Below are 23092 nucleotides of genomic sequence, written 5' to 3'. Positions count from 1 at the left end.
TTGACATATTGGTATCTTCTAAAGGTGAATATTAATTAGGAGACACCCAGTGTGGAAAGTACAAAGTGGTTTTTAGTTCACAATGTTATTTCTGTACCCCTTAATTTTAAGTGATAATGTATAAATGCATAATTTTTTTATCAGTCTAGTCACATTGATTTCTGACACACATTTTGTGAACTACAATATGGTACAGAACATTCTTTTATTTTAAGTGCTAAAATTATGTTTTAATGCAATACACATGAAAGAATCGATAATTTTGTTGACTCTACGTCCTGTGGTATCTTCTACATATTCATCTTAAAATAATCTCCCCATCTACTTCTGGCAGTAATAGTACATGGGAACTGCCACTTTTATGAACTATTTGTTGATTAGAAACTTGCGAGTGGAATTATGTAAATTGGATAGTGCTGATAATAATAATAATAATAATAATAATAATAATAATAATAATAATAATAAGGGTTCGATCCCAGGTGGTGACAGGATTTTTTCTCGTTGCTAAACTTTCAGAACGGCCGCGAGGTTCACTCAGCCTCCTATAAAATTGAGTACCGGGTCTTTCCCGGGGGTAAAAGGCAGTCAGAGCGTGGTGCCGACCATACCACCTCATTCTAGTGCCGAGGTCATGGAAAGCATGGGGCTCTACCTCCATGTCCCCCAAGTGCCTTCATGGCATGTTACGGGGTTACCTTTACCTTTATCTTTAATAATAATAATAATAATAATAATAATGCAAAACAGCTATAACGTTATAATATCAAATTCATCCTAGACTACAAAAATCCTGGTATCCTTGATTTATTTTCAAAATTAATTCACAAAGTTTTCATATAGGTGTGCTAAAAATATTGTATTCAATGTCAGAAACGTCACCAAGCAAAGTGGCACAGTGGTAATGCACTAGACTCGCATTGAGTAGGTCCCACATTTGATTCCTGGAGCCAACCAACTTGGTCAAGGTTTTTTCCAGGTTTTCCTTGACTGAATATAACTGATTTTTAGTTAAATAAAGATGAATGCTGGTTTGGACCCCAATTATCACGGAATAATAGACACAGTACAACAGCACATTCCCAACTGTACACTACAGTCTCAATATGTTAAAGAGTTAAAGCTAGTATACATAAATACAGATAAAAAAGTCATTTCTGTACTAGTTACGTAAATAACTATTTTGAGATTAACCAAAAAGTTTGTGTTACAAGTGTGGAAAAAATCAGTGCTCACAAACTAGATATTTGACACTGGGAAACGGGAAATAATTTAGAAGGGATTAATTAAATTGATGGACTAAGGAGGATGTGAAAGCACCATCATCATCATCAACTGGCACTACAACCCTGGGTCGGTTTTGGCCGCTCGTACAACAGTTCTCCATTCTGTCCTATCTTCAGTCTTCTTCCTCCAACCCCTTACTCCCATTATTTCTAGGTCCCTGATGACCCCATCAAGCCATCTCTTCTTAGGTCTTCCTTTTCTTCTTCTCTTGTGGACTTTCCCTTGTAGTATTCTCTTGGGAATTCTGTTTTCGTCTATTCTCTGTATGTGTCCTCAACCTCTGGGACTTTATAAATTTGACAATATCTTGTCAAGCACCACTGTTACTTATCCAACTCATTTAGAATAAAAACAGAGCTTGGCTGATATTGCGTAACAGAATCCACTATATCAGGACATTTTTGACGAAGTGATGTTGGTTTTCAGGCAGCAGGAAACAGTGTGTTCAGAAACTCGGAACATTTTGAAGACTTTAGTGAGAATTGCGTGACAGATGTTGCTGATCCCTGTAGCAGTAGTGATGTCATCACTATACTGAAATACAAACTTCCTGCATATGATGAGAACCAATAGCATATGACATCATAATATTGCTGTCTTGTATGGGAAAGAGACAGACAGAGAGGGAGAGTGAAATCAGTTCTCCATTACATTGCTGCCCACAATCCACATACTGCACTACAGTCCACATACTTAAAATAATTGTACAGAGGGAACAGTTTGAGCTAAAAAAATTTTTTCTCCCTCAGGAGTACTCTTTATGGCTGGCAAACGAATGGATTTCAGAATAAAATATGCCTGAATGCCAGTTGCTCCCCTTGATAGCTATACTTCTTGATTAGGCAGTGCTGCACTCCTCTGATTCATAGGAGCCTTAAAGGTTTGAAGGTCATATGCAGAAAGTTTACCACGAAATGTTTTTATGTACAACATATTGAACTTTATTAATCTATTCCTTTCTTATTGACAACCAGTATGTGCATCATCATTATCCAGACTATTACAACATTTTGCGAAACATCTGTGCCACTGACATTATTTTTTGGCCCATGTCTTCTTCAGCATACGCTTGTTGAAGTTTTATCAGAGTTTTGTTATGCATTTGGCATTTGCATGCTGTTCAAATGCTGAAGTTATGGATTTAACTATTAGGGAATGGAATATTTCGTGAATTTTGGAGAAAATCAACATCTGATTACAGTAAATATACATCCTTCATCCCATTTATGCCTGACTTGAACTCGCGAAACATCGCGAAATCCGTATCAGGTCGCGAATTTCTTATGTTTTTGTGACGCGATTTTTTAAGCAATTAGCGAATAATGTGCTCGAATTTTGAGTTTTCAATTTTTTTTTGTACTACAATCGATGATTATACTATAGATAAGGTTGATATTTATTTTCGCTAGTATTGCACATTCAATAGTACTGAATCTGTTTTAGTTCAAATACCTGGTCTGAACATACTCCTGACATCATATCCGACGTATGTAGCGACATGCGAGAATTGTATCGTAAGCTTGGTAAGCATTGTTAGCCTGCTGAATGCATCCTTTGTTCACATTATTTTGGAGCATGTGCGTGTTTTATTTGTTTATAGTGTCACGCATAGGCGAAAGAATGCTATTGTATCTTTGTGCAAGTAAGGCTACAAGAATGCCTAATAATAAAATATCTGCAAAGGGACAGAGTTTTCCAGTATAAAAAGCATGGGTTTTATTGCACAGACAAAAGTACACTCATGTGTAAATTTTGTAATTGTTAGGTCTCGTGGGAAAGAAGAGATACTGTTGAGAAACATTTGAAGTCAGCAAAACATGTGTTGGCGATCAATTTTCGCAAGGAAGACAAACAATCTCATGTGCAGACTTCTATTGCCACTTGTTTTAGCAGTGTGCAAAACAAAAAGAAAACTTTTGAGTATCTGGGAAAACATGTTTGTCAACAGAAAATGTCAATCTCTTCTCTGAAATGTATTTTGAAAGCTAGAGTATTTATCATGCTATTAAAGCCGTGTATTTTGAAAATACCGAAAAATTCAATTGAAAACACCGATTTTCCCATTTGAAAATCCCACATTTTGCACTTTGAACTCAAGAAAAAATACCAATCTCTTAACTATTACAAACAACACGTGTCTTAAAAAGCTATTCTTCATATATCATGTGCATTGATTGTATGTTGTCAGTGAACACTGTAGATGGCACCACTTGTATATTTAGTGCAATAGCAGTGGTGCATGAAGACCAGTCAACAAAATAATTGATTATATTATGTATGTAATTGTGAAGTGAATTTGGATGACAATTATGTGTATTCATATAAAAAGTGTGAATCGCATTTACATTCCAATATTGTTTAGTTTACCGGTTTCAGCTTTACTCAAAGATGCTGCTTTAACTTGAAGTAATTTTTATATTTCACAAGTACAAATAAAACAAAGATATTAAATTTGTGTAATTTAATTACGTCATTCGGACAGTTGACTAAACAACAAAACAATAATAAAACGTCTCTTTACAAAATAACCATAAATTTAGTATCAGCTAGTCGGAATATACTGTCAAGAGGCTTTGTGAATTATTATTTAGAACTCGCCACATACATCATGCTGTATGTACAGGAATGGTGGATTATTTGTTAATTTCATTATTTAGGTTGTTAAATCAGTGTCAAGAATTTGTTTGACAGTTATTTTACATTATTTACATATGTTGAAATAGGATCTGTCATACTTATAAACTTCATAACCATAAATTTATTAAATTTCTTCCATTTATTTTTGCACACAGTATAGACGATATTGAAGGATGAAATATTAATTTTTTGTTAGGAATGGTCATATGTGGAAATGTTGAAGTTTAATGTAAAGAATTCTTAATGAGACATTTGTATTCTTATAAAAGGAAATATTATATTGTAATGAACAGAAAAAGCAGCTATTGTAAATGTGTGTATTTTCAATAACTGAATCAATTTTGATAGTTGGTAACCCTATGATAGAAATAGAAACTCGGTTGAAGTAAGGGATTGATTGACAGTTCATGTTAATTATAGAAAGCGTGTATGTCATCTTTTTCTGATAATAGGACAGATGTTTGTATTTTAATAACAGACTTAAATGTGCGAAAGGGACCTTCGGTATAAGCTGCAGAGAGTGGGCACAATATCAAAATATGTAACAGTGAAATGTACATTGGGAGAATGTAAATTTATGGACACCATATGGCCTCTTGCATATTAAATCACTCTTACCCTTTATTGAAACATATGCACAAATATTATATTATATTACATTATATTGTATTATATATCTCTTTCAGGTAGATTTATGATAATATATCTCGTGCAATTAAAGAGAAAGTGAGAATTACAATATTTCTGATGCCTTTTTATTTTTCTTACTTCATTTACAAAGAGAACTAACTAGTTTCGATGGTTTTTTTGTGAAATTTGAAACCAAGTTCGTTGAAGAGGCATACAGGTTAATAATTAACCGTTGAGACATGTTACTGATCAATATTACTCGTTTTTCGTGTATAAGAAAACTAGCCTGTTTGTGTAAGCATACAAATAAAAATATTGTAAACAATGTGCACATAAACATAACTCTTTGTATTTTTAAAATGAAATTAATACATAAGTTCTATGTTTTATGCCATGTTGGTATGAGTGTTTTTGCTAACATTATTATTGATCTTCATTTATTTGTTGTTACATTCCATCATTATATTGTCTCAAATTAAAATTTGTTTTTAGGCAAGACTGAACTTTTTTTATCTACTAGTCATATAACATATATACTGAAATTTTTCTTACGAAACTCTTGAATTGATTTACACAGAATATTTAACAAAATGGAGGCGAAATTTTTGTTAAGTGTGAATATTTGAAGTCTGTTATAATAAAGTCCTCATTTCTTAATCTCGTCTCCATTTCCCATATTTGTCATAAAATTACATCAAGACCTCACGGTATAACATTTATCTATCAAGGCAGATTTAATGCATCATAAAAGGTGTTATGCTTGCGTATGTATTTAAATTTCGCTTCCTTATCTTCAAACTGCTTTTCAAAGAAAGAAACATACTTGAGGTCACTCCTGTATTTTCTGTTGCAGAGTGGTAGAATGTCATTGTGCAAGTGTATAAATAAAAGCAAGTTAAATTGTAGAGACGAAGCACAAATCTGAAAGGGAGATGTGAATCCAGTTGATTATAAAGTGCATTTGTAGATGAAATGCTTCACTTTCCATTCACAGAGTATGGTAAATTATAACCATATTGTTAATATAAAAAAGATTTTCAGGAATCAGTCCAGTGGAATATTATGTGCATTTGTATTTAAAATGCCTCCCCTTCATTTCACAGATTATTATGGTAAAGTATAATCAAGCTATATTAATCAAGACATTTGTACACTAATCAACGACTTATTTTTAGGACTGAAGAGGTCAGATGCATGATGATGATGAATACGATAGTGACAACGACATTGATGATTGTGATGCTGATAACATTGACATATTGAATATAAGGACAAGAATGATATCTTCAATAACGAAGACTATAATGACGATGATGGTGACGAAAAAATGAAAATAATGATGACGTTCAATAATTTATAATTTTTGAAACTTGAAAATATTAATTTGTTATAATAAAATTATAAAATATTTATGCAATTTAAATAAAACATTTATAACAAAAGTACCAGGAGCCATCATTTAATTGATTGGAATACAGTACATTCACACAATGTCTGAAAATTCTGTGTCAGTTGTAGAAACGTGATTCTTGTTGAGGAATATGTGAGCGAGACAATCTGTGTTCTACAGAAATAATCTGATGTAAGCTTGTACGAATGTTATTATTTTTTAAAACATTGTGTTCTGTTACTGATTTGGCAAAAAAAAAAAACGCAATCTCATTATATTTAATCAGTGTTTTAATATAATGTATTTCACATGAAAAGACAATGTAAGATAAGGCAAACTATCTAAATAAGTTACATTATATTGTATGTATGAATTGAGATATATATAGAACTGAACACTTGGATTTGACCAATGTGTGCCTCTTGTATATGGATATAATTACACACACACACACACATATACAATTCAGTGTATTACAATGTAATATAAATTGTAAATGAAGTTTCAGATATATATAAATTGTGGTAACATATTCAAACTTAATACTCTGTTGTACTGTGAATTTAACTTTAGTTTTGCTATGTGCAATAGGATTTTTTAATGCATTGAAGTTTGAAATAAATTTATGTAGATTTGTTTCAAATATATAACTTTTTTAAATAGCTTATTATTTGAGTACAGCTTTATTAATGCTGCATTGTGGAGGAAATTCTTATACAGTTGTAACTTTTATATTGATGAGCATTAGACATGAATAAAGATTTCTGTTTCATATCAGTCCCTGTTTATGAAGATTATTAGAAATGTATATGTAGGTAATAGTTCGAGTAATGGCATTTTGCCTTCAGTACTAGCACCATTAAATATTTATAAATACACTAACCATATTGTTTAGGGGCAATTATTTTACACACATTAATTCGTACAATTATCTTGACTTTTTCTCTGGTAAGTTGGTGAAATTCATACCAGAAATGGGAACACTGCTTTATATACATGTAAGGCAGAAATCCGTCATAGTTGAACATGTCATTGAAGTAGAACTATTGAAGATTGCAGGAAACTTCTCAGTTTAATCATACATTTTACAATTCAAGACTTAAATGCATTGACCGTGAATTTACATTCAATCATGTTTGTGTACACCACTAAAATTAATTTTGTGCGAGATTGTGCGTATTTGCTTGGTTTCCGCACAAAACCAATCCGCGGAAAGTCCAAAATTCCACATTCAGTATTCCCAACCTAACACACATAACAATTTCCCTCTTCTTACCACTTAAGTGACACATTGATTTTACTGCTTTAGGCTTTTAACATATTATTTTTAGAGACGTTCAGTATAGTAATAATTATAAATTGGAAACTTTCCACTGCAATTTCACCTAAATTGCACTGTTAATTATTGTTTTTAAATATTTGCAAAAATTAAGTAAACTCTACAACTCCACTAAAGTTACTGCATTCGTGATGCAAGTAACATTAAGGAAGCCGTGAAAAAATCAACAAGATTCCAGACTCATCGTAGACGGGGGGAAAAAAAGACAGACGTATATCACAGCCTGCTGGAGTATAGTAAACACACAAAACATTTTAAAGCAACAATGTTGAAGATAGATATTTTTGTTTTGCAAATTTGCCGTCATTGAACAGAAACCAAGATGGAGATTTCATTGCAACTAATTAGAAATTCCTCTTTTAGGTATGTAATAAACGATCTTCGCACAAAATAATGTATGATACGTGAGCGGTATGTTTTCTTTCAATTCTCGGAAATTAAAAAGCTCAACTACGTTTCGCTTTTTCAAACTTTTCCTCGAACATGAAAACGTCAACATACCACTCTTGTAACGCATATTACTATTATTTGAGCTTGTAAATGGTTTTGCCCAAACATTAACGAAATCTCTATAGATTTCATTGGATCCGAAAATATAAAAATGGTGACACAGTGACGGTGGTTGCATAATTTTATAAATGATGTGTAAACATCTCTGTGATTGCTTGTAACACATATGACTGTTGCTTTGCAAGTGCAAAATACTAAACGTGGTATTGAATCTTGGTATGAAAATCTTTGTGTGTACTATCTTATTGAAATCGTGTTGTTGATTTGTGTATGTGTGAGTTTTTTTTTTTATATAAGTGTATTTTATTATGTTTGTCACATTTTATTTGAATGCAGAAGTGATATAAGTTATAGACTGAACAGTTGGGATTCTGTCGTGTTTGTGGATTGGATTTGCCACCTTTTTCTCTAGTGAGTACCACGTTACTATTAAGGATGTTTATACATACTTATTTAATAAAATGTGAAAGTGCCCCACACAGAGATCACGAAGATCCATTAGGGTCAAAGTAAGTAATTATGAATAGCCCATGCACTTTATATGGATCATTGTGAGACTTCAATACCATAATTAACTCTTACGTTTAAAACCTGTGGATTATTATTATTATTATTATTATTATTATTATTATTATTATTATTATTATTTATATATTATTTTTAAGGCTTGTCTGCTATCTGGTCCTGAACACACCACATTTATTGACTTGAGCTAACCTTCACATTTAAGGTTTTTTTTCTATATTGCCCACTAATAGTCTGTAGTCTCATGAATAGAATCCTGTGGAAATGGTTTAATTAAAAGCAAAAATCGTTTTAAATTTCAAGATTTAGTTATTACCAAATCTCAAAACCTTATTCCTTTGCTGTAGTCGTGCCAGGGTTTGGAATTGAACGGGTTACATCAGCTTCTTGTCTATGCGGATGACGTGAATATGTTAGGAGAAAATACACAAACCATTAGGGAAAACACGGAAATTTTACTTGAAGCAAGTAAAGCGGTCGGTTTGGAAGTAAATCCCGAAAAGACAAAGTATATGATTATGTCTCGTGACCAGAATATTGTACGAAATGGAAATATAAAAATTGGAGATTTATCCTTCGAAGAGGTGGAAAAATTCAAATATCTTGGAGCAACAGTAACAAATATAAATGACACTCGGGAGGAAATTAAACGCAGAATAAATATGGGAAATGCGTGTTATTATTCGGTTGAGAAGCTCTTATCATCCAGTCTGCTGTCCAAAAATTGAAAGTTAGAATTTATAAAACAGTTATATTACCGGTTCTTGTGTATGGTTGTGAAACTTGGACTCTCACTCTGAGAGAGGAACATAGGTTAAGGGTGTTTGAGAATAAGGTGCTTAGGAAAATATTTGGGGCTAAGCGGGATGAAGTTACAGGAGAATGGAGGAAGTTACACAACGCAGAACTGCACGCATTGTATTCTTCACCTGACATAATTAGGAACATTAAATCCAGACGTTTGAGATGGGCAGGGCATGTAGCACGTATGGGCGAATCCAGAAATCCATATAGAGTGTTAGTTGGGAGACCAGAGGGGAAAAGACCTTTAGCGAGGCCGAGACATAGATGGGAGGATAATATTAAAATGGATTTGAGGGAGGTGGGATATGATGATAGAGACTGGATTAATCTTGCACAGGATAGGGACCGATGGCGGGCTTATGTGAGGGTGGCAATGAACCTTCGGGTTTCTTAAAAGCCATTTGTAAGTAAGTAAGTTGTTATTACCAATTTAGCGGTATTAGTTTTATGTGAAAGTTTCATAATCCTGGCTTAAGATATGAAGCAAGGTAAGAGTAGTACTAGTATTTGGAGCATTTTCAGTATATATTTTCTGTTCTTACAATAACATTTATAAAGATTTTAATGCATGGCTACATTTATTTGTTGACAGAATGGTGGAACGAAATGTGCCACTAAATTAAGAAAACTGGAATTATGGAAATATTCCTTAAGAATACATTATTAAGATTTCACGAATAAAACAAGTATTGGTGGAAATTTTTTAAAAACTTTGTGTTTTTTTATTGCAATTGAGAAATGCGTTTTGGGGAGTTCTGGGGGGGGGGGGGAAAGGCACCAATTTACATTATCATGTCTCGCAAATTTCACGGATCTCTACTCATGAGGTATTATGTGAGACATATTGCGAATCGTACCTATATTGTCATCCGTCTACAGAGCAGAAAACTGAATGGAATGAGGATTTTTGATGTGCTGCGAATCTGCTATATGGCAATTTTACTTCTATTTTAGACACCATTATAAGAATTTTTATTGTCTTGAAAATCCATCACCTCGAATGTGTGTGAACTCTGGATCCAGTGGTGGTCATGATAGCTACTAGATCACTGAGGTGCAGTAATGAACTGCAAGATATTGATAGGGACCAGATGATGAAGACACAAGAGATACCTTAATATGTCTTACGTGACAATGTTTGGTTAATAATTCCATATCTGTTGCAGCCTTTTCGAGGTAACATCAAAGACTCTTCATCTATTGACGTGTATATTGTTGTAAATTTTAATCAATTATTGTACCCAATATTCATTGTTTGCATTCTGCTGCTCATCAGCATTGTCATTTCCTGAAGCCTTTGTTATGTAATTTCTTGCAATTGTAGGATGATTGTCATTTGATATATCGACTTTGGAAAGAGGGCTCTCTTTCATAATCTCATCACTGTAAGGAGGTGAACGATCAGTATCACTGGCTGAATTTGCTCCCTAGAATAAAATCTTCATATTTCATTTGACAGATGGCTGAAAGGATCCTAATGCATTCTAGAAGTTATTGTGTTTATAAATATCCTTTGTCCTAGCCCATGTCTGAATTTGCACTCTTCTAATTCATAACAAGTTGCTTTACTGTTGGAGTTTAACTCTTGTATGCAATATAACTCCAAACAGTTTCTCCATCTCTCCACTTGAATGTAGACGTTGAAAATATATGCAATTCATTTCACCATTCCCATTTTATATCCCATCATTAACTTTCTTCCCTTTCTAAAGTAAAGTTTTGTGCATTCTCTTTGTTTATCTGGCAATGAAGTGGCCTATGGAAGTTTGGTGGGGAGGTTTTTGTTTTTATGATTATTAAAACTGTTTTATCGTCTTATATTCTGAATAATTTTTAGATGGGTATTCCTAAAAGTAGATCGTTTAACACTAGTACAAAAAGTATTTTTAACACTGATTTTCAACTCTTTGCGCCGATTGTCAGGTGTTTCTTACCGGAGGAGCAAGTAAAACAATGGCAGACCCACTTTTAAAAATTACTGTTTTTGGTTAAGAAACATATACAAATTAAATAAATTGCTTCAAAAACTACTTTATAGATAATTATATTAAACAATTAAGAATTAAATTTAATAATTAAAAAAATTAGGAAGCACCCAGGTTCGAACCAGGGACCTCTCGATCTGCAGTCATATGCTTTACCGCTGAAGTAAATGCTTTTAATATGATAAAGTTTCAGTATAACAATAAGCCTGATTACTGCAGTAGAGAAGTTGGAGCATTGTCTCCAGCTGTCTAAAAATAAAATAAAATGTCATTTTTAACACTTAAAGTATATTGTACCTATAAACTATTTTCTGTAGCTAACACATACTGTGTTACCATAATTTTCTGTGTTAAAGTTTCAATATAAAAATGTAATTGTAAGCAATAGAAAATACTCATAGATTAAAGTAAAATTTAATTCTCGTCCCTTAACAGATTATTACGATGTTAACGTTTCTTGGAATTAGTTGGCTATTAATATATTTAATATTCTATTTTAACACGTTATCTCCGTACTGTTTGGATGGTTATTCTCCTTTGTTGAGGCATGTGGACCTGAGATAAGCAGCCTGCTGGTAGACTTTGGTCCTCCATGGGCTATCATGCAATAGATTTGTTGTTTTGCTTTTGTTTGTCTGTAAAATATTTTTAAACTCTTGTTATCAACATTCTATAAACCACAATAGCGCAAGATCGCCTTTATCATAACTTAAAAATGTAAGTAATGTTCTGAACTAGTAGAAAAGTTTTCCGGGCTATGAGGCCGTGGTCTGTTGGTTGTGAGACCAAACGTTTCGTTCACTGCTGCGGTGAATATCTTCAGTGGTGTCTATTGCTGGTGCGGCTGGTTTTACTGCGCGTGCCGATTACAGCCTGCGCTGGCTGCATCATTGTATATATAGTGTGGGAGGGGGGGGCCTTGCTGTTGTCGCCTCGGTCCGTGCTCGAATGTGCTTTGCGGGCGGGTTTGCTGTTTTCTACGCGCTCTGCGTCCGGGGTTGTGTTGTTTAATTGTGCTACGCGGGCGGGTTTGATGTTAGTTTTCCTTAATGCCGGATACCAGGCCTTGTTAACCTTGAGGCCTTCTTCTTTTCGATTGAAATTTCAATCGAAACGTTTGGTCTCACAACCAACAGACCACGGCCTCATAGCCCGGAAAACTTTTCTACTATTGACGCCGGCCGTGAAAGCCTACACTCCAATATAAATGTTCTGAACTGTTTGAAAAAAAAAAATCGAGTTCCTAAATGCTTGGAAAAATCTAGTTTTATTGCATACAACATACCTTACTGTTTCTGTTTAAGAAATCTTTCCTTTAAGGGGGTGATGGCTGAAATTTCTGTTTTATACATTTTTCATGCTATGTCCTTGAATTTTTTGTAGATACAGTATAATCATGGTGTGATAGATAATGATGTGGTGAAGTTTCATTTCCGTGAGTGAATTAGTTTCTGAGTTATTAACAAAAATATTTTGAAAAATTTGTATATTTGAAAATGAAATGTGTCGCTCAATGTTTCAGTAAGATATTTTTTATTTTGCTAAACCAGTGGTATATGTAGAAACACATCACGCATTAGTTTTCATATATCTTTACTACAAAAGGGGAAAGAAATGTTTATTACCACTGCGTACCTAAAAATAGAAATTTTCCATTGCCGCTATAAATATTTCATTTATTTCAAAATGTATTAATTTAATCATAAAATCAATATTTTTTACTGAAAATTATCATAATTTCACCTGTCACTCCCCTTGAGAAGCGATTATTGCCTTGCTTTGTTGATCACTGGAAAATGTAAGTAATCTTTCCTCCTGCAGTGCAAATTTTACATGGGATAATTGCACCGTACATAATTGTTATTACAGGGTGTCTGTCAGTAACGAAAGTAACTAATTATACAGTGAAACCTCTCATCTATGGACATCGATGGGACGTAACAATCTGGGAGGTGTCCTTTATTGGGAGGGAGGCTCCCCAATCTAACAGTAAATTTATAATATGCATTATGTATCCCTTCACGCTTTAAACGAAATGTGCTACTGTAGTTTAATTCTAAATACAGTCTACTGTACTACAGTAAATTATTTGCAACTTTGAACTACAGTAGATAAGATCAAAAAAGGAAAATACAGTCCTGTGCCATGCAATTTTATTCTAGGTCTACAGTTATGCAGTACTGTAATTTACAGTTTTCAACCTAACCTTTACGTTCAGGTGCCATGTCTCTCGAAACAGAACAACTGATTGAAGTGAAGAGAATAATCGTACTAACCCTATCATGTGTCGAATACAATTTCACGATCGCAGAAACCTTGGACTCATCAGACAGGTTAAATTTTATGACTTTGTTTATCCACCCGCTTCCAGCTAACAAGGGGTAGCCAGCTGGGCTAGTGGTAGCCTACGAGACCCTTATTGTCTTCTTTCATGTTGAGGAATTTCTGCACAGGTCTCAAAACTATAAATTTTCCAATTTTGTAACACATTAGGTCTTGAAATCAAAGTTCTGTCCGCAGTCAGGAGGTAAAGCAAGCTTTAGGACTGTGAAACAGCTGTCCGTGTCCGTGTCTGAGAGTGTCCGTAAACGAGAGTTAAATTTATCATTATTTCTATATTATTTTAGTTGGAACATAAAAATATGTCCTATCTTGGAGGTGTCCGTAAGGAGAGGTTTCACTGTACATGTTCTGATTCACTTGTTAAATCTTAGCAGAGATGGAGCTGAAAGCAGTTGCAAAACCATTGCTATTGGAAGAAAAAATTAAGATCAGAGAACTTAAGAAACAAGTCTGATGACTGAGATATGATTAGTGTTTTTGCATTGTGCGTATGAGTAATTATTAAGTGTTATTTGCTAATGCTATGGATTTTGGATATATTCCATTTTCTGTCGTAGCATCGCAATAGTATATAGTTAGCTGAGTTGCTATTTCTCCTTGGATTCTGGTTACTGCGTGACACTGTAATAAATGTTCTCCGTTCATTATAGTATCTGGTTGTTTGCAGATGGTACATTGAGTTGAGGTGTAGGTGTTCAATATGTGAAAGTGTATTCATGCCCAGTAGTTAATCGAAATAATGTTACAGGTTTTTTCCGTGGGAAATCCGGAATTTAATTTTTATTTTCAAAATTTGTTTTCCATTTTTTTCAGCACTGTCGTTTTTATTTTTTATTTTATTTTATTTTTTTTTCCCCACTTGTAGTGTGGAAGAATGATGTCATGTACTTGGTTCTTAATTATTTAACTTAGGTGCCCTTTGCTAGAATATCTGCTTGGTCGTTTCCTTTAATACTGCTACCAGTACGGGATGGTATCCATTGAAAATTTTAAAATTAAGTTGTGATAACTAAAAAAATAACTAATTTTTGTTTCATATTTTGGGTAGACACCCTGTATGAATACTTCATTTGTGAGAATAACGTATTGTAATAAATTGAAGTAACTGTAGTAGGCCTACTACTACAGAGCGTTCACCTACGAGTGAGGCCAGGAAAGCGGCATGTACTGATACGCCACTTTGTGCGCGCAGTTGTTGAGACATGCTCGACAATCAAGGTCGACAAGTTATCAGTTGTGAGCCAGATGTTGCAGTATTTAACATGTACAGTGCAGTTTCTTGACACAGTTGCTTAAATATTCAGCGTTGTGTAAAATTTGTTAGCAATGCAAAACACAAAATTCACGCTTGAACAGAGAGTTTTTATGTACTATGATGCATATGTGAGAACAGAGTCATGTAGAGAGGTGCGTAGGCAATTTGAAGTGGAATATCCGGGTGCTCCAATTCAGGGTAGAGAAACTGTTAGACGTCTTGTTAACAAATTAAAGGCAACAGGGTCGATAGATGCTACAATTCCTAAGCGAAAACAAAGAGTATTGACGGAAGAAAAAATTGATGAAATCAGTGCATAATTTACACGCTCTCCTAATAAATCTCTAAGACTTTTTCACAGGAAGTTAGTGTTTCAAAACATCAGTCTTTACTGCTGCTAAACTTTTAAAATTAAAACCCTACAGAGTATAGTATAGAAAGCGGAAGCTTACGGATAGACGATTCCCGCAAGCGATACCGCAGGCAGGCCGGTTTCCTGGCCCCACCCATAGGCGAACGCTCTGCATCTTATGTATATAGTAGTGCAGTTGTAAATGCAGGACATAAATAATAATAGTACATACAGAACCATTCATTATTTGCCTTGATTTTGTGAGCAGGTTCGTAGGAAATAAAATATGATTATAAAATACTGATTTGGAAATTCTTTATTTAAGATACGTGAAAATTTGTTTGTTGCAAAATGGAGGAGGGAATAGATCTGCATATTTAATTATTATCTTTCGAATCGGTGAGAAGAGACCATTCATTCCTCATGAGTAGCCTTATTGACCTTGCAACAATAAAATTCTTGGCCGATAGGCATATAAGTGCAACCTAGTCTGCAGTCCATGAGATTATAACAGATGTACTGAGACCCTTGTGCCAACATTTACACTTCATAAAACAAATGTTTTATCAGTGAAAGATGACTTTTGCTAGTCATATGCATTGTCATATACAGGGTGAACCGTAAGTAATGTCGTTAATTTCTGGGGTTTATTCTTTTAGATATTTGAAACAAAAAAGTGTAATACAATTTTGCTCGTTTTTGCTTCCTTTTCGAAATAAAAACTGTTTTATATGAAACATTTCATAGCGTGTTTTGGGAAAGCCATTGATTTAATTTCCAATATGCTCTGTCAATTTAAGAGAGCAGTGTATTACGATGATAAGTGATTGAAAGAATTTTAGGTTTGTCCTTTAAATGTGCAGAAATTTGATCCCAACAAATGTAACTTTTCGTTCTGAAAATAAATTGTAAAGTATTACATTTGTTCGGCTCAAATTTCTGCACATTTAAAGGACAAAACTAAAACTCTTTCAATCATAGATTTCAGCACACCTTATTTATGACTGAATATAATCTAGTACCTATTCATTAGCTGTAATGTTTTGTTCACAATTCAGTCTGACTGGTAACCCTTGATATTGGGTATCATGAGACATGATATCTCTGTAAATGGAAGAATTATAAAACGACTGAAAACAATTTCCAAATAGAATTTGTAGTACAGGTAGTTTTAAGTAATTTAATTCGACATTGACTGTACATGGTCACTTGCTTCTAAGCTTGCATTAATATGGTATTTTCACTGGCCAAGAATGGTTATGGAAGTTATACATAGTATTTATTATTTCAGAATTTTTTAATACTACTCTTTTATATGAAATATGTCCTGAATTGTATATGAAAGCTTGTATATAGTGTGTGAAATTGATGCCGTTTGATATTACTTGTACTTAATAGAATGCTTTTTTTTTATATTTTCTGTTTTTAAGTTTTTGAGATACTAACAAATAGTTCACAAGTATATTTTTATATTCGTTTTAGCAGTTGGAAGTGTTCAATGTAAATTTGAAGTTTTTTTTTTTAATGGAGAACACTGTAGATTGAGTAAGACAAGATAGAATTCATTCTATATTAGATTTGGAACATTCTATTATAATAGACGAAATTATAATTTTATATAAGCCACAGACAGCGTCTTATTCTATGTTCATGTTACTTATACTTAGCATGTTGAATTCGTAGTAATTTTCGATGGCAGAGAAAGTATCATAAATATGTGTTAAATGCAAGGTGTCGTCATTACATGGCAACAGCGCACTGGTGACTATGGAAAGAAGAGGGAACACTTTCTATCCACTGATTATGGCAGATGACAAAAGCAGTTCCTCAATAAACGGTGTTTGTATGTCATGCACATTATATTTTATAGACAACTTACACCATTTTCGCCATATGACTGAAATTTCACTAGTTTTGAATGTCTAGTGAAGGTTCATGATCAGCACAATAAAGAGTGTGGTGTGAAGCTAATACTTAAAGTTTATTATTATTATTATTATTATTATCAATGGAGGAATGATGGTAGGGAAAATTGGAGTTACTTAGCGAAAACTTAACCCCAGTCAGTCATCCATCAGAAAATCCATTGAATTCATCAGAATTTGAGCATGAATTTCCAGAATGGAAAGTCAACACCAACAGTGCACTATATATATATAGTAAACTGTTATATTATCGTATTCACATCATCGTATTATGATATAAATGCAGTAAACTTCAGGGGCCATTTTTATACTGAAATCAAATTTAATATCAATTAGATTATTTTTATTACAAACACATGCAAGCGTAATAATTCTTTACAATGAATTATTATTAAATTTCACGTCTGTTATGTGTAGTATAAAGATATTTCGAAATTTAGTAAATTAAAAAGCATTTATATACAATCACATTGTACTGTAACTGATGTATGGTTATAATCTGATTACATTGTGGAAAACGAAGCATCTCCTCCCCCTCTCCGATCTCAAAGAGAGACGTGTCATTATGTCAATATGCATGTTTTTAAGTTTCATTTAATTTTACTGTAATGTAAACTGCATTAGAAATTATATGCAGTGCTAGAAAATACTTGTTTGGTACTGCTTTTATGCTTCTCTTTTATCATCTGTCTAAAAAGTTAACACCCTACATGTAATTTATTTTAGAGAAACTACTGTACTATACATTTATTAATGTTTTTATGTATGACATGTCGCTAAGATTTGAAGGACAATACTTTCACATTACAAATGATTAATTTAAACACAAAACATTCCGCTTTTTAAGGAGAGAAAAAATCATATTGATAATCACATAACCTTAACTATACAGTATGTAATGTTACATAACAATTCTTTTCTTTTAAACTTGGTGCTATGTTACTGCAAGACAAATTGCTACCAATATTTGCTAGTTTTGCAGGGAAAAGTGTTTATTGTAAAGGGAAACTAAGTTTTATGTGTAAAGTAATCTAATTTAATTTACTTTTTTATTAAAAAAACTGTCACATTTCTATGGACACGATATAAATATGTAAATGGGTGTATGCAGATAACATTGTTTAACATTGTTTTTGATTACAAGAATCACATTTGTTCCACCAATTGTAAACTGAATATTGCTATAATGGTGAATACAGCCTGGTTATTTAATATACATTTTGTATTATGATTAAGGATTGCTACATGTTGATACCTTTCAAGTTTTACCTTCCATTACCTTTTTTTTTTTTTTTTTCACTTTCTTTGGAATCCTATTTTGGATTACCTATTTTATTCTATTACATATATGCTACTAATTAGATTATAAATATAATAGTATACTTTGGAGTTTTCAGAACATGGGAGGAATGATAGTAGGAGCAAAAAGAATAAAGTTCATAAGATTTGCTGATATGGCATTACCAGAAGAGGAAATTATACTAAAGAATATGCTACTGGAGCTAAATGCCAGCTATGAGCAGTACGTGATGAAGATAAATCCAAATAGACGAAGAGCATGACCATAGGAAGAAGAATACAGAAGATAAACTTCCGAATTCTAAATGAGGCAGTAGAGCAAGCGGACAGCTTCAGATACTTGGGGTGTACTATAAGCAGTAACATAAACTGCTGTCAGGAAGTCAAAAGGAGGATAGCAATGGCCAAGAAAGCTTTTAATAGAAAAAGGAGCATCTTCTACGGACCTCTGGAAAAAAAACTAAGGAAGAGACTAGTGAAGTGCTTTGTATGGAGTGTGGCATTGTATGGGGCAGAAACATAGACATTACGACGAAGTGAATAGGAGCATTTAAAATGTGGATATGGAGAAGAATGGAACGTGTGAAGTGGACAGACAGAATAAGAAATAAGCTGTGTTGGAAAGAGTGGGTGAAGAAAGAATTATGCTGAAACTGATCAGGAAGATAGAAAGGAATTGGTTGGGTCACTGGCTGAGAAGAAACTGCCTACTGAAGGATGCACTGGAAGGAATGGTGAACAGGAAAAGAGTTCGGGGTAGAAGAAGATATCAGATGATAGACAACATTAAGATATATGGATCATATGAGACAAAGAGGAAGGCAGAAAATAGGTAAGATTGGAGGAAGCTGGGTTTGCAGTGAAAGACCTGCCTTTGGGCAGAACACTAAATGAAAATACTTTGGAGTACAGGTTATACCTAGAAAACTCAATTCCCTGTGATTTGAATTCTACTGTAGCAGTTTGTTTTGATGAGATTATAACAAAGCACTGTCTGTCCGACTGGTTATGTCATAGGGTTGTCGAAACTAGGGAAATCACGTGACAGTTACTTAATGAGGCCTTTTTCTTTACATTATTTAAACAGGTGTGTAATATTACGTAGATTACCGATTCCGTACAGCAAATATTTCCAGGAAAGAGCCTAACAGCCTAGCTACTAGCCTTTACAGAGAAGCCAGCAGAAACGAGTGGAGAAAACCAGGATGCAGCATAATCACTTGGACGGACAGTATGTCTGTTGTGAAAGTCGCAATAGTTTCAGAAAGCTGAATCTTTCCAACACATGTCTGTACAATGTTATAGCTAAATTAGACAATGTAGACTTATGAGAACATTAATACAGGAGCATATATGTTTCCTGATTTTGTCTTTGGGCAGAGAGAGGATTCTGAATTCTAACTTAAAAAGGTCACAGAAACATATAACAAATGGGGACTGAGTATAAATATGAATAAAACAATATCTGATGGTCGGAAGCAATTCTGGAAAAATATACAGAGTGTCCCCAGAAGAAAAAGTCGGTGTTCTGGGAGATCATTTGAACAAAGAAGCTGATATAATATTGTATTATTGTTTATATTATTATTTACATTATTATGATGTACCGATGTACCAATTAGGAACAGGATTCTTTGTTCACAAAAGAATAAAATCAGCAGTAAAAATGGTCGAATTTATCGGTACTTAAGGGTAGATGGTGCAATGTTATAGTTATAAATTCTCACGCTCTGCTGTGTTGCTTTGCATGTGAATTTCAGTCATATAGTAGTTTTATCCTCCATTAATCCCAAGCACTTTATTTTGAACTTTAAGTGTCGTACTGATATTGTATGAAGTGGAATTGGCCAGGAGGGTTTCCATGTTATTTTAATCTGGTCATCACATGCTTTAGGTCATAATTCCTTTGATCAAATTCTGTGACTAGATTGCAGTGCACGATTTTCATCATATGATTTGTGGAAAACCAAGATTTACCAACTGGGCCCAGATTAAGTATGCAAGTCCTGCGGCGAGCTATGTTGATTTGAAGAGACAAGAATCCTTATGCTGCTTAAGTCTATTTCAATTCTTGCACACTGTGCACTTTTCTCCATTAATTTATACATAATCTGAATATGAATGTGGGTAAGTCTGCATGAATGGGGCCTCTTAGGATGTATGAGTTTTCTTAAAATATGTTCTTTCCAGATCAATCTGTTAATCCAAACATCCATTGCTGGGAGTAACAGCATGCCTGATCGTGTAACGAGTGAGCCTGGGTTCAAATTCTGGTTGAGGGTTTTTTTTCCAGGGTTCTCTCTCAACCCATTAAGAGCAAATACTCGGCAACTTTTGGCGCTGGACCGTGTAGGTATTTATTTTGTTGGCATCACAGTCTACTATATACAGGCACGAAGCTTGAGTTTTGAGGGTGCTAGAAACAATAGACTGACGATACTATTTTGCATTGCCCGTAATGAGGCGATATTAGCGATCCTAGTGGTGAGCAACTATCTAATGTTTGCATATTTACTACGTATTGAGCTTCGCGACTATATACTAGACTATGCTGGCATTATCACCATTTCATTCAGATGTTAAGATAGCATAATTTGTTGATAAAGCGTCGTGAAATAAACCAATTAAGAAACAAACGAGGTGGTTGTTAGTCAATGCTGAGTTCTTGATAAAGCCATTCAATCTCTCTTTCTCCAGTATTTCTCACACAGACAAACGTAAGGTTTATTAGACCGTAAACATGGACCTTATCTGACTTGTGGTAGGAAGGATTCTTGATCGGAATGAGAAATTTTCGTTTCAGATATTGGTACGGTAGCTATTCTTTTGGTCGATTTTCAACTGTTTCCATTATCGTTGTATATTCTGAGATTACCTCTTAGCTTATAATTTCGAACATTAACATTATTTCTTGCTCGGTTTAGACAAGACTATTAAATTTGGTATTCCGTAATGGTGATGGAGTAATTTCTCATGATCCCGACTTTGTACCGTAGCGGACCAATCACCAACTCTCATCGAATGTGATTGTGTAGAAGCCAGTGTTGCCAATCCAAGGGATTTATCCCTAGTTCTAGGGAATTTGAGTGCCATCTGGGGATATAGGGATCATTAATCCTATAATTCGCTGTTTGTAAGGATTTCGTGATTTTCTCTTCAGAACTACATCTTTTCTTTAATTTTTATCATCTTAGTTTATATTTATTCAAATTTTGAGTTGAACATTTTCTTTGATTGGTTTTTAATTGGTCACTTTAACACTTGATTAAAACTATAACATTTTAACTCTAGCAAGTTTTATATATGTATTTTCTTCGAATTGTATTTTCTAACAAGAATAAAAATCTTACTTTCCATTCTTATCATATTCCTCATTGCTATTAGAGAAGAAGTGTCATCGAAGGTTCTGAGACTGTTTTTCCCCGTTTTCTTTACTCGTAGCTTTTAATTTTTTTAATGGTTTATTTAACCCGTAATTGGTGAGGTGGTGACTGTGAGTACCCCAGCCATTGTAAGAAAAGAAGCCTGCGCCAGGAGGATGTGCGGAGGGTTCCTGTTCAATTCAGATTTGTTTTCATTGCTTATTATATTGCCTGTTTCCCTAGTTTTGAAGAAAACCTAGTTAAAACAAATAAAAATACTCGATTATATCAATTAAAAATTCAGTTTGATTATCTGAGTGCTACGATACAAGTTTCTAAGTTGGGGTAAGTGCAATCCCCACCTCACCAGTTACGTGACTAGAAACATACCTCACCACTTACGGGTTAATGACGCTCGCAACTGCAGAGGTTATATTAGCGTCTTTGGTCGCCGGTGTGCCTGAATTTTGTCCTGCAGGAGTTCTTTTACATGTCAGTAAATCTACTGACATGAACCTGTCCTAAACACACTTAAATGCCATCGACCTCGGCCGGGTTCGAACCTGCAACCTCGAGCATAGAAGGCCAGCGCTGTACCAACTACGCTACCGAGGGCGATCGTAGCTTTTTTTTTTTTATCTGTTGTTGTTTTCTAATGCCAGGCGTTTGACAATAAAGTCATTTGACCTCTTGCACTCCAATATTTTTCAAAGATATTATCATGACCAGCCACTGAAGCACAGATTTTGAGGTAAATTAAATGGCAAGTTATAGCCGATTTAAGTGAACACCATATTTTAACGTTTTGGTGGCTACTTCATTCACACACAACCCCCAGACTGTCTGGAGGACCACACCTGCTGTTGGTCGACGGGTCCACTGGACCTAGCTGGGTGATCTTGTTGATCACCAGCTTTCCCTCCTTAAGCCACTGGAGGACGATTTTAGTGCCATAGCAGGTCAGCACTAGGAACAGAAAAGTAGAAAGAGGAGGAAGGAAAGGGAAAGTGATTGGATAAGTCAGTTTACGGTCGACCGTGGCCAATTGCATGAGTACATTGTAAATGGGTACTTCACTCCTTAAAAAAAAAAAATTATTTAACGACGCTGCGTCAACTACTAGATCATTTAGCGCCGATGGTGATAGCAAAATAGTATTTGCTGATTCGCCTTAGATTACCTGACATTCGCCTTAAAGTTAGGAAAAACCTCGAAAAACCCTAAGAGGGAATGGAACCCGCGCCCGGGCGCAACTCCGGATCTGCAGGTAAGCGCCTTAGCCGAGTGAGCTACGCGGGGGGCTGGCTTTCCCTTTCTTGACTGAACTTTCTTACTTGAAAACTGTATTGTTTGAACTGACTTCATTATGCTTAGACCAGACATTCAGGGGAAGCGGCTTGAGATTGTGGTGATTTTGAAATTAGGGATTTATTTTTTTATAAGTATCAA

At 34.3% G+C, this 23092-nt stretch overlaps 1 protein-coding gene across 3 annotated transcripts in view; it reads left to right on the top strand.

The window, feature by feature from the left end:
- Window positions 1–18198, top strand: part of LOC138714768 (uncharacterized) — a 143652-nt gene extending 125454 nt beyond the window's left edge. For all 3 annotated transcript variants that reach the window (XM_069846882.1, XM_069846883.1, XM_069846881.1), the window contains exon 13: window positions 5730–18198. In XM_069846882.1, the coding sequence (XP_069702983.1) occupies window positions 5730–5752 (23 nt within the window). In that variant the 3' untranslated portion in view covers window positions 5753–18198. The remainder of the gene's footprint in view (window positions 1–5729) is intronic.
- Window positions 18199–23092: the final 4894 nt, after the last annotated feature.

Source organism: Periplaneta americana, chromosome 15, assembly GCF_040183065.1.
Source record: "Periplaneta americana isolate PAMFEO1 chromosome 15, P.americana_PAMFEO1_priV1, whole genome shotgun sequence".
Classification (NCBI taxonomy): Eukaryota; Metazoa; Arthropoda; class Insecta; order Blattodea; family Blattidae; genus Periplaneta; species Periplaneta americana.
This window is presented reverse-complemented; position numbering and strand designations above follow the sequence as displayed.